This window comes from Lynx canadensis, chromosome C1 (genome assembly GCF_007474595.2).
Source record: "Lynx canadensis isolate LIC74 chromosome C1, mLynCan4.pri.v2, whole genome shotgun sequence".
In the NCBI taxonomy this organism is placed as follows: domain Eukaryota; kingdom Metazoa; phylum Chordata; class Mammalia; order Carnivora; family Felidae; genus Lynx; species Lynx canadensis.
The window spans coordinates 187,295,962-187,311,324 of record NC_044310.1 but is presented as its reverse complement, the minus strand read 5'-3'; the positions used below and the strand labels follow the sequence as shown (position 1 = coordinate 187,311,324).

General features: G+C 35.1%; 1 protein-coding gene across 1 annotated transcript in view; it reads left to right on the top strand.

Annotated features, from left to right (window-relative positions):
* The window catches only part of C2CD6 (C2 calcium dependent domain containing 6), a 164,291-nt gene that overhangs the window by 26,708 nt on the left and 122,220 nt on the right, over positions 1-15,363 (top strand). Inside the window, exons 2-5 of the mRNA XM_030323760.1 lie at positions 685-771; positions 3,976-4,027; positions 5,499-5,644; positions 14,165-14,287. Of these exons, the coding sequence (XP_030179620.1) occupies positions 685-771; positions 3,976-4,027; positions 5,499-5,644; positions 14,165-14,287 (408 nt within the window). The remainder of the gene's footprint in view (positions 1-684; positions 772-3,975; positions 4,028-5,498; positions 5,645-14,164; positions 14,288-15,363) is intronic.

Here is a 15,363-nt window from a genome sequence, read left to right as displayed (position 1 = left end):
CAGGTTAGGTTTTTAGTAGGTTTTTCCCTAGTTCCTTTGCCTTTCCCCTCCATTCACTTTAATGCTCTTTCTCTTTTAAAATCTATACTAAAATGTCTTGAAATTTTTAAAAGCTAACCATCATGTGTAGTGACCAGAGCCCTTAAGAACAAAGTTAAATTCAACCCACAAATATTAGTTAGTGAAATTACTCTGGAGGAAATCACACAACTAAGAACCAAAGCCATTTGCCCATTGCTCCATTCCTATGTACCTACTATTCCAAAGGATTAAATTCCAATTCCTTCAGTGGCTGATGAACTGGGTGAATATTGGGATAACTTACTTGCAAGCACGATCACTGTCCTCTGTGGGATATGGTCTCAAGTCCACGTCAGATTGAGACTAAGATGTGGTATTGATGGTCAGTTTTAGTTAGCAAGGAGAGTTCATTATTCATGGTATCATACACTTCTTTCCTCTCTCATGACTCCTTTAATGATCTTATATTTAATTGTTTACATTTTGCTTCTCTGTTAATTTATTGATAAACTTATTGAGGGTAGGGATGAGTTTTCTAGTTATATTCTACTGCCTAGACTAATACCTGATAAATACTAGATACTCAAAATATTTGTTGAAGTAAACTTTTATCTAGTTTTTCTTTGCCTCCTAAAGTCTTATATTAATTTATTTACATTGTAGATGCTGAGAAAAACTCTTAGAGGGTCTGAAAGTGAAGAACTGGAAGTAACACCTCAAGTGCCAACTTTGGTACCATTTGGGGATGTGGTATGTGTGACTAATCCTTAGTAAACCTGTACAAATTATTTCTTATTTTATGTGAAGACTAGTTAACATTTATTATTTGATTATCAAAAAGTATATGTAGAAAATATTTCTGATAACATATTTGTGAATTTTTCATTTTTTCATTGAGTTAGAAAAGCATTCTAATCACTGAAATTAGGGAAAACATCTTGATTCACAGGCAAAAAAATGTTTTCTAATTCAAAACTGAATTCCCAAACTCTAGGTACATCAGAGTCACCTAGGATACTTATTCAAAACATTGATTCTTGGCCCCCTCTTAAAATCTGCTAACTTGGAATCTGAGAATGGGGCCTAAGAATCAGTATTTTTATTGTGCTTGTCAAATGATTATATTGTCAGATTTAGGAGCCTTTGAGCTACAATTTGAAAATTGACTCCACACCTCTCCCTTATCCCCAAAATAGTAAGTCCCAGGAACAAAAGGGAAACACGCTCATGAATTATACATATACACACAAACACACAGGTAGGATCTAATGTCTACGCTGAGAAGTAGAAAAATCTGTTTTTTCTTTTGGGTGCTATGGAGTATAGGACATGAGGATCTATGTATATTTAGAACTAGCAAATGTGGAATTCTTTTACAGCCGTCTTTATTTGTGAACATCATTAGAATAGTTAATGGGTATGAAGAGAGAGTTTCTCTCATCTCTCTTCTCTAGATCCTATCATATACTGTACATTTTTTTGATTAAAAATATATGATGAATTTAACACCACGTTTTTTTGGGAGAAACAGTAAGACTGTATTAATATATACTTTTTTCTTTTTATTTTTCTTTTACAAAATGAGCATTTATCCATGTAATTATATAGCACTTTCCTACATCACAATGAAAGTTGGAGTATAAGCCTTCACTGTCCAAATCTAAACTTAGAAAAAGACTCTTTGAAATGCCTTTGGGCTGTAAGCATGTCCATTATTGTTGACATAGTCACTTCCGTAATCCATACTCTTGAATAGGACTTCTACATTTCTTTAGAACTAGTATTTTGACTTCATTCACACTTCCTAACTTTGTAGTTTGTATTTGCCTTATTTGAATTACATATTGCTAGACATTAATAAACTTCTCTTAAAAGTCAGTTGGAAATATCTGACAGATGTTTGGCATGTGATAGCTCCTCTCAGTGTAGGATTTGTCACATCACTTTCTTTTTGAAACTTCTGTGACTCATTCTGAGGTATTTGGCAAGGTTTGTACATGTGTCTGCAATGATAATTATATCAAAACACTCTATTCCTCATTCTGATAGATCCCTTTTTCAGAAAAAATGGTGAAAAAGCTATCTTAAAATTGGGCACATAAAGTGCTTTAGTGAACACCCTTCTTATTGCTTTACTGTTCTAATGTGTGTTGGGGGGTTGGGTGAAAGTGTTGACATGGTTAGTGCTTTGACCCACAGATGGGTCTCAAAATCTGTGGCAACATATGTTACCCATAGCCTGTCAATGCGCATTATTATATTTTTGCCTGTTAAATATTTTTCTGTACTTGAATAGAATTTTTTCTTTTTTATGGTTCTGTTATGTAAAAGTATGAAGAACTATTGAAATATAAAGAAAGTTAGGGTAGTTGTTCATGGCTTCACGTTGAAACACTTGGCAGGCAAGCAATGACTTATGGCAGAATGTTAAAGCGTAGAATTATACAATCTAGAATTGTAGCTATACTTGCCTGTTTTACCTACTTCATGTATAACTCCAGTTTTAAGAAATAAAAACAGTTTGGGGCGCCAGGGTGGCTCAGTTGGTTAAGCATCCAACTTCAACTTCATGATCTCACAGTTCGTGAGTTTGAGCCCCGCATTGCACTCTTTGCTAACAGCGTGGAGCCTGGAGCCTTCTTCTGATTCTGTATCTCCCTCTCTCTCTGCCCCTCCCCTGCTCACACTCTGTCTCTCTCTCCCTTCTAAATAAATAAACATTAAAAATTTTAAGAAAAAAAAATTCATGGGATCACCTATGGAAGTACCATTTAAAATCCCACCTAGATTGTGTAATATGCATTATACCCCTTTGCATTGGAAAACTTTGAATTTTCCCTTTAAAATAACATTTCATATCTATGTTTCCTTAAGAATTAGACCACAGTAGGGGCGCCTGGGTGGCACAGTCGGTTGAGCGTCCGACTTCAGCCAGGTCACGATCTCGCGGTCCGTGAGTTCGAGCCCCGCGTCGGGCTCTGGGCTGATGGCTCAGAGCCTGGAGCCTGTTTCTGATTCTGTGTCTCCCTCTCTCTCTGCCCCTCCCCCGTTCATGCTCTGTCTCTCTCTGTCCCAAAAATAAATAAACGTTGAAAAAAAAAAATTTAAAAAATAAAAAAAATAAAAATAAAAAATAAAAAAAGAATTAGACCACAGTATTATCTTCTCAGGATTTCATCATTCACATACTGTAGTCTTCTAATTAAATATTGAATGCTAATTTTTTTTCTGTATTGTTTTAAAGCCATTCCGAATCCTTAAAATTACTTATATACATTTAAAAATACCATTGGGCCATATATTTTGTTTCACAGTGTTTAATATAATATTGCAGTTGTTTTTACTTGGTTTTTAAGACCTAACATGGATAAATATATTCAGCTAATAATACATAACAGTATTCAAAAATTCCTGTATTCATTTTATATTTGGTTTCATGCTTAAACACAAGATAGAATTTTCTTTAACATTTAGAAACAACTTGTACAAGAGAAAATGAATGTTTCAGAGCCCTTGGCACAGTATAGTGGATGAATGATTGTTGAATGAATAAAGTGGTTTTAGGATACTAGATAAAAAAGCTTATCTGAAGCAAGGCATATTTCTTCTTATTATATTTAAGATGCTACATTTTGTCAGTTTTCACCTAATATAAAATAACAATGATTCGAAGAGTGATGGTTGGATTTAAGTTAATAATGATCCTCTTTTTTTTTTCTTCTTTGTGTTCATTTTAGTTTTACTTTGCATAAATCCTGCCTATATTTCTTCTGTATTTCTGTTTTCTGGTGTTTTCCATTAAATAGATATTTCTAATGAGAAACAATATTTTTTTTTTAGAAAAACTAGCAAAGAGGAGCTTTTAAAAATATATATGGTTTGGTTTAGAGTAAAATGGAAAAAAGTTAACTTTTAAAAACTCATGTGCTATGTTTTTATTTTGATTGTTTTTAGGTTGGCTGCCTCGCTATTCATGTAAAGAACTGCAGACATTTCACGCCTAAGAGTATCCTTTCTTTTGATTTAAGAAACATAGCATGATCATGCATCTGTTTCAGTTAAATATTGCTACATTACAAAACACTCCAAGACTTAGTGGCTTAAAACGTTAACTATTTTATTATCAATCACTATGTGCATTCACTAGGTGGCAATTCTGCTTCACATTACACAGCAGGTGCTGCAGTCATCTGGCAGTTCAGAAGGGCTGGAATATCTAAAATGGCTAATTTACATGTTTGGTGCTTTAGTGAAGATTCCTGGAAGACTGAACTTAGCTGGAAAGCTGAAATGGTTAGACCTTTCTCTCTTTCCATGGAGTCCCAAGGGCTTGTCTTTTCATCATATGTTTTTTCTGCATTAATTTTGATTTTTAAAAAATATTACCTTAATATATTATTTTGATTACTAAAGTTTTTGGTGTCCCCTTAAATTTTGGACCCTGACTGATGCCTCTCTTACTCTGTCCTAGACTCAGCCCTGGTCATGTCCACTGCATTTTAAAGTAGTCACAGGGCCAGACTGAAGAGTAGAGGAAAATAATCTCCACTTTTTGATGTGCAAAGTGACAAAAAAGCTTTTCAGCTATCTGTAATCCACCTCAATCACCATATAAGTTAAAGGAGAATTATATATCTTAGATGATAATACTAATTATTTCTAAGGAATAATTGTGCTGTTTAAACATTGTTTAAAGGATTTATCTTGGTGCCTTTACTTAAATGGATTTCTCATTATTAGATTTATCATGACATAAAACCAGTCTTGTTATGAAGAGTTTGTGTTTGTCTTTTATGTAAAAGTTATTGAAGAGAATTCTATACAAAGAGATTTTAAAATAAAATTAATTAAATCATAAAAACAAAATTGTTTTAATTCATGGAGTGCTATGAAAAATAAAAATATTGTATAGTTTTAATAAGTATATAGTGAAATGAATGAGAGAATAGAAAACTGCTTTAAATTTTGTTGTCTTAATGTTAAAAATAAATTACTCTCAAGTGACTTTCTGAATTTTTGAATTTCTACATAATTATGCTTAGAGAAGTTTTTTTTTTTTTTTTTTTTTATATGAAGTTTATTGACAAATTGGTTTCCATACAACACCCAGTGCTCATCCCAAAAGAAGTTTTTAACTATATATTTCAAATGTTTAATCACCTTAATAACATATAGAAACATTGGCAAAAAATTATAATGGAAATGTGAGGATAGAAATATAAATGACTAGTATATTAGAAATATTAGAAAATATTAGAAGTGACTAAAGAATAAGCAATCTTCCTATTTGTGCCTACTATTGATGGGCAGAAATACTATTTTTAAAGACTTTTAAAATTGTTTAATATGCTCTACAATTATCCTATTTATTTGCTTAATTCTTAGGTTTCATCTGAATTGTTTAATGAATTAATTATATAATGTGTTATTGTACCATTACAATATAATTTGCTTCCTAAATATCTGTGTATTTTCAGTTGGTTTACAATATTACAGTAATTTGTTCATTCGCATCTCTATAAACAACATTGTAAAATGTACAAAAATGTGTAGCTTGCTACCCCAAAGTGATGAGAAGAACACTATAATTAAGTTTGATGACATGAAGTATTTTTCCATACAGGTAATGTTAAAGTTCTCTTCTAGATATAAAATTGCCTTTTTACAGCTTCAAATAATTTACACTAATAATGTTCTTTTTTTTAGGGGATGAGAAAGAAGCAAATGCAGTGTCTTTTTATTGGATATTTTACAGTATTCTATTTATATACCATGGGCTATATTGGTGTTTTTTAAAGAAACAACTTACTGGAAAATTCATAATCTTGAGGTCTTCTTTCCTAAGATCTTAACTGTCTGAGGTTCTGAGTGTTTATCACACGTGCATTTTTCTCTGTCTTGCTCTTCTCCTCTCATCTACCCTCTTCTACCTGGTCTTAGCTTGGGCTGAAATAACAAATTACCATAGATATGGTGGCCTAAACAACAGTCATTCATTTCTCACCTTTCTGGAGGCTGGGAAGTTCAAGATGAGGGTGCTGGCAGATCTGGGGTCTGGTGAGAGCCTGCTTTCTGATTCCCTGATGGCCATCTTCTCATTATATAGTGACATGGCAGAGGGAACAGAGAGATTTTTATGTCTCTTAGAAGGGCACTAATCCAATTCATGAGGGCTCCACCCTTATGACCTAATTGCCTCCCCTACACCCCACCTACAAATACCATCACACTGGGGAGAAGGCTTCAACATATGAATTTTGAGAGGATGCAAATGTTCAGTCCAGAGAGTACCTTTTTTTTTTTTTTATTTCCCTCTCTCCTTTCTTCTTATGTAAACCCTAATTGTTTTTGCATGGATTAACTTATTTAGTCTTTATAACAACCCCTCAAAGTATATATACTCTTATTATCATCCTCATTTTACAGATGAGAAAACAGGTACTGTTAGGTAAAAGAACTTTCTTAAGGTCCTAGAACTAGTAAATAGTGGAGCTGGGAATGGAGTCAGTCTGGCTTCAGACTTCGCTTTATTAAACTTCCTCTCACACCAGAGCTTGCTATGCTAAGAGTTTGCTTCTTTTTACAGTTAAGCTTCTTAGAATCTTAGGGGCACCTGGGTGGCTCAGTCAGTTAAGCATCACGAGCCTTAATTTCAGCTCAGGTCATGATCTCACCTTTGGTGAAATTGAGTCTGGCATTGGGCTCTGTGCTATCAGAGTGGGATTTTCTCTCTCCTCTCTTCCTCTTCCCCTCCCCCTCTCTCAAAATCAATATATTTTTTAAAAAGCTTCTTAGAATCTTAAATGTATCTCAAAGTTTTCTTTAAAACAAGCAGCACTGTTTCATTCAGATGTGGGATTCATTGATGAGTTGTTAGTCCTAAAAGTTTTATGACATTGGTTAAATTTTAGTGAAATCTTAGAACATTTCCTCCATGCTGTATATTTTTTAACCTTTAGTTTTAATCTTCAGTATTTTATTTTGCTTAAGTCTTGAGTATTGAAGATAGTTCTTTAAGCATAGCTTACAAAAAAAAAAAACAAAACAAAAAAAAAACCATGGGGTACCCGGGTGGCTCAGTCAGTTGAGCATCCCATTCTTGATTTTAGCTCAGGTCATGATCCCAGGGTTGTGGGATCAAGCCCCACATCCAGCTCCATACTGAGCATGGAGCCTGTTAAGATTCTCTCTCTCTGCCTCTGCCCCTCTCCCCCACTTGTGTTCTCTCTCTCTCAAAACAAAACAAAACAAAACAAAACAAAACAAAACACACACACACAAAACAGGCATAGTTTTGTTAAAGGTAACCTATACTATTTCTTTTACTTTGCAAAATAGTTTTCCTGAGCTTGCCAATTTTTCAAGAATTTTGTGGATGTATGTCCACTTAAATGAAAGTTGAAATTAGCACTGGAAAAATAATATAAATTAATAGGGTGCTTATCTTTATAAGCATAATAAAAATCTTTTTCTTTATTTAAAGTTTTTTTTTTTAATGTTTATTTTTGAGAGAGAGAGAAAGAGAGCACAAGCAGGGAAGGGGCAGAGAGAGAGAGGGAGACACAGAATCCAAAGCAGCCTCCAGGCTCTGAGCTGTCAGCACAGAGCCCAACATGGGGTTTGAACCCACTAACCATGAGATCATAACCTGAGCTGAAGTCTGATGCTTAACCAACTGAGCCACCCAGGTGTCCCGAAAATCTTTTTCTTTATTTTAATAGGAGCTGTTAGTTTGAGGATATTAAGAGAAGAATTTTAATGGAATTCTAATAGAAAGTTTGGGAATGACTTAGTAATAACTACATAGAAAACTGCACAAGGGAATGAAGATAAAAAAGCAAAACACATATTAACTCTAAGAAAATTAAGAAGTGATAGAGAAAAGGAAATATAATCATTGTAATTATATTGTTAAACCCTGAAAAATAGTTACATATACACAATAAACACTAAGTATTAGTCTAACAAAAAGTATGATCTATAATATATTGGAGGAATGAAGGGAAAAGAAATGTAAAATCTGTCAGGGAGGGTGTTGAGCTAATATTTTTCCTCTACAATAAGCAATTAATTGATAGTATCTAAAACTACAAAAAAATCACTTAATATAAGCATGTTACTTTGAAACATTATTTCATGACAAAAACCAGAGATATCCCTTTAAAAGCTTGAAAGGTGGCTTTTGAGGCTTTTAGGGGGTGGATAGGGTAGTATTCTAAAATTAAACCCAGGATTTACTTTATAGAGGTATGGCTGAATGACAACATGGAATGGAGAGACTAATGCCATTGAGAGAAGAGAACAAAGGGATACACTACATAGGGCCACAGGGGAAGTATCAAGATGGTCAGGAGACAGAAGACAGAAGTGAGGAGAGAGTGAAGGCTAAAACCTCCATTGGGATTTATTTGAGAAAGCAATGCAGGAGAGGGTTAAAAATTTAGGATTGGCTAGCATGAATAATTCCCATAGGCGTTTGGCTGTAGGGGTAGTCTTTAGTTGCTTGGTACCTGGGCCTGGGATGATTTAGGGCAGGGGAAATATTGCCTCCCTGTGAGAGTTAGATAAGGAGTAGTTAGGGCTAAATTTCGGGATTGGTTTGCATATGAAAGATAGTCTTCTATCTAGCTAACCCCTTTTCTATCTCTAGGAATTGGTTAGCTCAGGGAGAGAACATCTGTCTCTGGCCAGCAAGCTTTTTAAGATGTCAAAACATCATAAAATAGAGGAAAAAAAAAAGATTAAACATGGGAGGAAAACAAAGTTCTTATTTGTTTCAACCATTGTAGAACTATTTGACTTTGAAACTATGTATCACATAACTGGGATAAAATAAAAGAATACATTTTCTACTTTAGGACTTGAATTTGCTAAAGCTTACAAAATAGATCTAGTTAAAAATAGAAAAAACAACAACAACAACAACAACAAAAGGAATAGTAAGTGGCTTTAATCTAGTTTTTAGGCTTTTTAAGGCTTTTTCTAAGGCTTTAATCTAAAAAGCTATTGAGTAAGTGATGTTAAAACTCATGTTAAAGAATAAATACTAGTGAATTTCTGACTTGGCCATGCTGGAGTAAGTGATATCAGATGTACTCTTCTGCTCTAAACGGCTATAAAATTGAGTAACTTATATGAAGGAACTATTTTCTGACATTTAACAAGGGAAATCGGAGAGCTGTAATCCTTAAGAGGAGGGAAGCAGAAGAAGTGAGCTCCACATTTACAACAGCTTTCTGTCTGGCAGTGAATCTGGCATAAGAAACCGAAACCCAGGGGTACTTGGGTGGTTTAGTGGGTTAAGCGGCTGACTTCGGCTCAGGTCATGATCTCATGGCTCCTTAGTTTGAGCTCTATGTCGTCCTCTGTGCTGACAGCTCAGAGTCTGGAGCCAGCCCTGGATTCTGTGTCTCCCCTTCTCTCTGCCCCTCCCCTGCTCATGTGCTTAGTCTCTCTCTCTCCTTCAAAAAATACATTTAAAAAATTAAAAAAAAAAAAAAAGGAAGTGAAACCAAAGAGTGAGTGATATTGCTTGGTGGAGGAAGCAGAGGCTGAGAGGAAACAGATGAGAATTTGGGGCTGCTAAGGTGGCTGGAATTTGTAAGGTGGGGCACTGGAGAGGATGGAGGAGCAGACAAGGAGCCCCAGAAATCTGTATAGTTATTCCATTCAGGTCCTTGGTTGGATCCTATGGTGTGCATATGCAAAGGGAGTTTCTAGGAGAAATTACAGAGAATAGATGCTGGGGAACTGAGAGCTGAATAGAGATTTCAGAAATCACAAATTCAGAGTTATTGGAGTTTTATGCAGCTAACGTGGAGAGATTTTGTTGAACATTACCAGTATTAATCTGAGATCACAGAAAGTCCAAGTGTTAGGAATAAGGATCATGTCTTAAAAGTAAGGGTTAAAACCCCGGTACCATGGACAAAGGCTGTGATAGGCCCATCATCGAACCAAGCTGTCATAGAATCAAGATGATCTGCCAGCAATTAACTGCCTTCCAGAAAAAAAAAGTCAGAACTTAGTAAGGGAAGATATAAAAACCCAGAGTGTCTACTGCATAGCCATTATACAATAAAAAGATGCTGCTCATGAGGAAATAAAACCAACAATAGAGGTAAACCCACAGGTGACCCAAATGTTTGAATTAGGAGACAAGAACTTGATAGCATCTATCATAAATGTGTCAAACTGGAAAAGGAGGACCAAATGGATGATCACAATGGGAAATTTGAAGAAAATGGAAAATCTAAAAACCAAATATAATTCTAGATCTGAAAAATACAATATTGAAATGAATTCATTTGAAACATTCTGGACAGAGCAGAAGAAAGGATCTGTGAATTGAAAGATAAGTTAGTAGAAATCATTCAAATTGTAGTTCAGAGAGAAAAAAGACTAAAAAAACCCAGAAGAGACCAGTGGGCCATATCACTCAATTTACATATGTTCAGTTACATCCCAGAAGGAAGATATTTATTAGAGTATTTAGTATTTTAGGTTTTTCTCTGCTAAACATTTTCTAGAAATAATGGAAGACATCAATCAGTAGATTCAAGAGATTCAATGAAGCTCAAGAAAAAGAAGTACAAAAATGATCATACCTAAGTATATCACAATAAAACTGCCAAAAACCAAAAATAAAGAGAAAATCTTAAAGGTAGCCAGAGGGGAAGAACACAGCATGTTTAGATGAACAACCATAAGAGTAACAACAGACTTCTCATCAGAAACAATGGAGTTCAGGAGATAAAGCAATGCCATCTTTCCAGTGCTGAAAAAAAAAAATCAACCTAAATTTCTAAATCCAGTGAAAATATTCTTTAAAAAGATGGTGAAAGACAAAAGCTAAGAGAATGTGTATCTAAAAGACCTGAATTATAATAAACCTCAAAGGAAGCTTCAAGTTGGAGAGAAATGATCCTAGATAGAAGCCCAGGTGCATAGGAAGGAATGAAGAGCACTGGTAATGGTGAATATATGGGTAAAAATAAAAGACTATTAAAAAAGAAAAGACTTTTTAAAATGTTTTCCAAATTTTGAATTTTTACGTAAGGGCTAAATACATTTTTGGTTCTTCAAAATTCCCATCAGTAAACAGATTTGCATATCATAATGTAATATGTATTGAATACCTCTATAAGCCATTGAATAGGGCACCAGGTTGACTCAGTTGATTAAGCATCCAGCTTGATTTCAGCTCAGGTCATGATCTCACAGTTTGTGAGATCAAGCCCTACATCGGGTTCTGCATTGGCAGTGTAGAGCCTGCTTGGGATTCTGTCTCTCCCCTCTCTCTCTGTCCCTACCCCACTTGCTCTCTCCCTCAAAATGAAATAAAATGTAAAAAAAAAAAAAACATTGAGAACTGCTAGTGAATAATTAAAATTTTCTATCAAGACATAATCACATGATTTCACAGTAAATTACCTATGAATGTTGTATATTCATTCTGGTCCTGAATTAAAATATCTCATAATTTACAAATTCTTAAGATCTTGGTATTCTCTTTCTCAGAGAAGACTTTGTTGACGATTGCTCTACAGTAGGTCCTACAGTGATGCTCTATTACGGATAATGATGGTCACAGTGTAACTCTTCCATTTATGTGTTGACCTCCTTTCTCAGTAGCCTGCAGGCTCCCCATGGTCAAGGGCTTTACCTTACTGTGCTCTATTATATCTCTGGTGCCTAGAATTCATTAACATTTAACAAATACTTATTGAATTAAAATGTATTTTTTCCAGAAAGCCAACAATTTAATAAAGGAAACATTTTAATTAAAAAAATCGTTCTCTGAAAGACTACTAATTGTTTAAAACAAAATAATAATGATGAATGGTAAAATTTGTAGCATATGTAGAAGAAGAATATATGATAAGAGTAGCACAAAGAATGTGGAGAAGAGGGAATCCCTGTGCACTGTTGGCAGGAATGTAAATTGGTGTAGCCACTATGGAAAACAATACGGAGGTTCCTCAAAAATTAAAAATAGTGGGGCGCCTGGGTGGTGCAGTCGGTTAAGCGTCCGACTTCAGCCAGGTCACGATCTCACGGTCCGTGAGTCCGAGCCCCGCGTCAGGCTCTGGGCTGATGGCTCGGAGCCTGGAGCCTGTTTCCGATTCTGTGTCTCCCTCTCTCTCTGCCCCTCCCCCGTTCATGCTCTGTCTCTCTCTGTCCCAAAAATAAATGTTGAAAAAAAAATTAAAAAAAAAATTAAAAATAGAATTAAGATATGATCGAGCAATGCCACTTCTGGGTATATATCCAAAGAAAACAAAATCGCTATCTCAAAAAGACATCTGCACCTCCATGTTCATTGCAGCATTATTTATAGTAATCAAGACATGGAAACAATCTAATTGTCCGTGGGTGAATGGCTTAAAAAATTTGATACACACACACACACACACACACACACACACACACACACACAGAGGAATATTATCCATCCATAAAAGGAGATCCTGCCAGTTGTAACAATATGGATGGACCTAGAGGGCATTATGCTAAGTGAAATGAGAGAGAAAGACAAGTATTGTATGATTTCACTTATGTGTGGAATCTAATAGCTCCAAAAAAACAACTTATAGTCACAGAGAACAGATTGGTGGTTGCCAGACGTGAGGTTTGGGGAGTAGGCAAAAGGGTGAAGGTGGTCAAAATGTACAAACTTCCAGTTATAAGTAAGTAATAGCATGGTGACTATAGTTAGTAATACTGTATTGTGTGTTTGACAGCGCTAAGAGAGTTGATCTTAAAAATTCTCTCATTACAGATACTAGCCCTTTGTCCGATATGTCATTTGCAAATATCTTTTCCCATTCCGTTGGTTGCCTTTTAGTTTTGTTGGTTGTTTCCTTTGCTGTGCAGAAGCTTTTTATCTTCATAAGGTCCCAGTAATTCACTTTTGCTTTTAATTCCCTTGCCTTTGGGGATGTGTCGAGTAAGAGATTGCTACGGCTGAGGTCAGAGAGGTCTTTTCCTGCTTTCTCCTCTAACAACTGATGAATGGATAAAGAAATTGTGGTATATATACACAATGGAATACTACGTGGCAATGAGAAAAAATGAAATATGGCCTTTTGTAGCAACGTGGATGGAACTGGAGAGTGTAATGCTAAGTGAAATAAGCCATACAGAGAAAGACAGATACCATATGTTTTCACTCTTATGTGGATCCTGAGAAACTTAACAGGAACCCATGGGGGAGGGGAAGGAAAAAAAAAAAAAAGAGGTTAGAGTGGGAGAGAGCCAAAGCATAAGAGACTGTTAAAAACTGAGAACAAACTGAGGGTTGACGGGGGGTGGGAGGGAGGGGAGGGTGGGTGATGGGTATTGAGGAGGGCACCTTTTGGGATGAGCACTGGGTGTTGTATGGAAACCAATTTGTCAATAAATTTCATATATATAAAAAAAAAATTCTCTCATTACAATGAAAAAAATTGTAACTTTGTGCTTATGAGCATTAACTAAATTTACTGTGATAATCATTTCACAATATATACAAATATCATTATGCTGTACACCTAAAAGTAATGGAATATTGTATGCCAATTATATTTTTAAACAAATATTTTTTAAAAGTCCCTAGACTGGAGAATAATGAGATTTTTTTTTCTAATTAGCAAAAGAGTGTGTGAATCTTAAAGGTCACGTAATAGTGGTATTGTGTTACAGAGCTCAAGGTTGGGAGAGAATTCCAAGTTGAGATGATGGTATACGTTTTATCAGTAAGTTAAGGAACAAAGACTGAAAAGGATGTTGGATATCTTTCGATATTGGGTTTTTGGATTACCTAGATTTGCTGGATTGGATATTGGATTACCTTTTATAAGATTGTTTCAGTAGAGTGTTGAGGCTAAACTTTTGTGTAGAGTTAAAAAGAGAATGTAGGCAGTGCATATTTCAAAACACTGTAATTGATGTTACATATAAAAAAGATCTTGGTTTTTGTTGACATTAAGGTATATGTGACTGTGAGATTGAAAAGTTATAAAGCTAACAATATATGTAAACATCACTAGGTTGTACACAAAAGTACACAAAAGTATAGTTTATGGATGTATTTATTCAGAAATTATACCTGAAATTCAAACTGAAAATTTAATAATTCTTTTTATATGTGTTTTGTATCAAGATTCCCAGGCGTCAGGATGATGAGCGGAATAATATTTACTTGGAACTGATGAAATATGACAATACAGAAAAATATCCTTTCTTGTTAGGGAGTGTTCAGGTACATCTTTATGAAGTAATTCAGGTATGTATCAAAGTTATTTTTTCACCTTGGTATCACATTGTCCAGTTGGTGTTTGTTATTATTTATCTGTATCTGATGAACTCCTTGTGGTTTATTATCTACCTTCAAACTCATGTGCTTAGGAAACAATATCTCCCTTGGGCTATATTTAAAAAAACAAAAGAGTTTGTAACAGCATAATATTTTTAAAAATTTATTATGTAGAAGGGCAGTGATACCTAAAAGACTAATGAGCATGTTTTATTTTTTTTTCTGGAATGTTTTTAAGCAGGACTCAAACCACAAACTCTCTTAGTTGACAGCGCAAATTTCAGTTCTTTATCCTTAGCTGGGCTGCTTGCTGTCTGCCCTGTGCACATGTTTTTTAGGGGTCCGCCAGAGTTTGGGATGGGATTTATACACAAGATTTCTGGTTTCTTCTCTCTTGCTTTCTCCTTTGTAGGAGTACCCTCTCACTTTCCAGCAGCCATACTGCTCTGAACTCGAAGGAAGAGAACTAACTGATTAGTGAACAAATATAAACAAACTTAAGGATTTTCAGAAATATTCCTTAGGACACAAAGCAAGGAAGCCTTCAAAGACTAATGGAGTTAGATCAAAAGACATAGGAGCCAGATTCCAGGGACTTCTGTTGGCCAATTTCAGGATAATTTGAACATCCGAAAGACCATTACAAATTCTGAATGAGGAAAAAATCCATAAATCTTGGTGATCTTAAAAAAAAGAATAGGGGAAGAAAAATGGAATTTTAAAACTTTCAAACAGAAGAATGCCAATTAATAAGTGTAGGAAGAATGATAGAATTACAGATTAACCATTTCTGCAGTTCTTTTTTTTTTAATGTTTATTTTTGAGAGAGAAAGAGAGAGGGTCAGAGAGAGAGGGAGACAAGGAATCTGAAGCAGGCTCCAGGATCTGGGCTGTCAGCACAGAGCCCAACGCAGGGCCCAAACTCATGAACTGCAAGATCATGATCTGAGCCAAAGTCTGGCGCTCAACTAACTGAGCCACCCAGGCACCCCTTGCAGTTCTTTATAATGAATGATGATTAGTTCAATCAAGACTTACCATTGTTG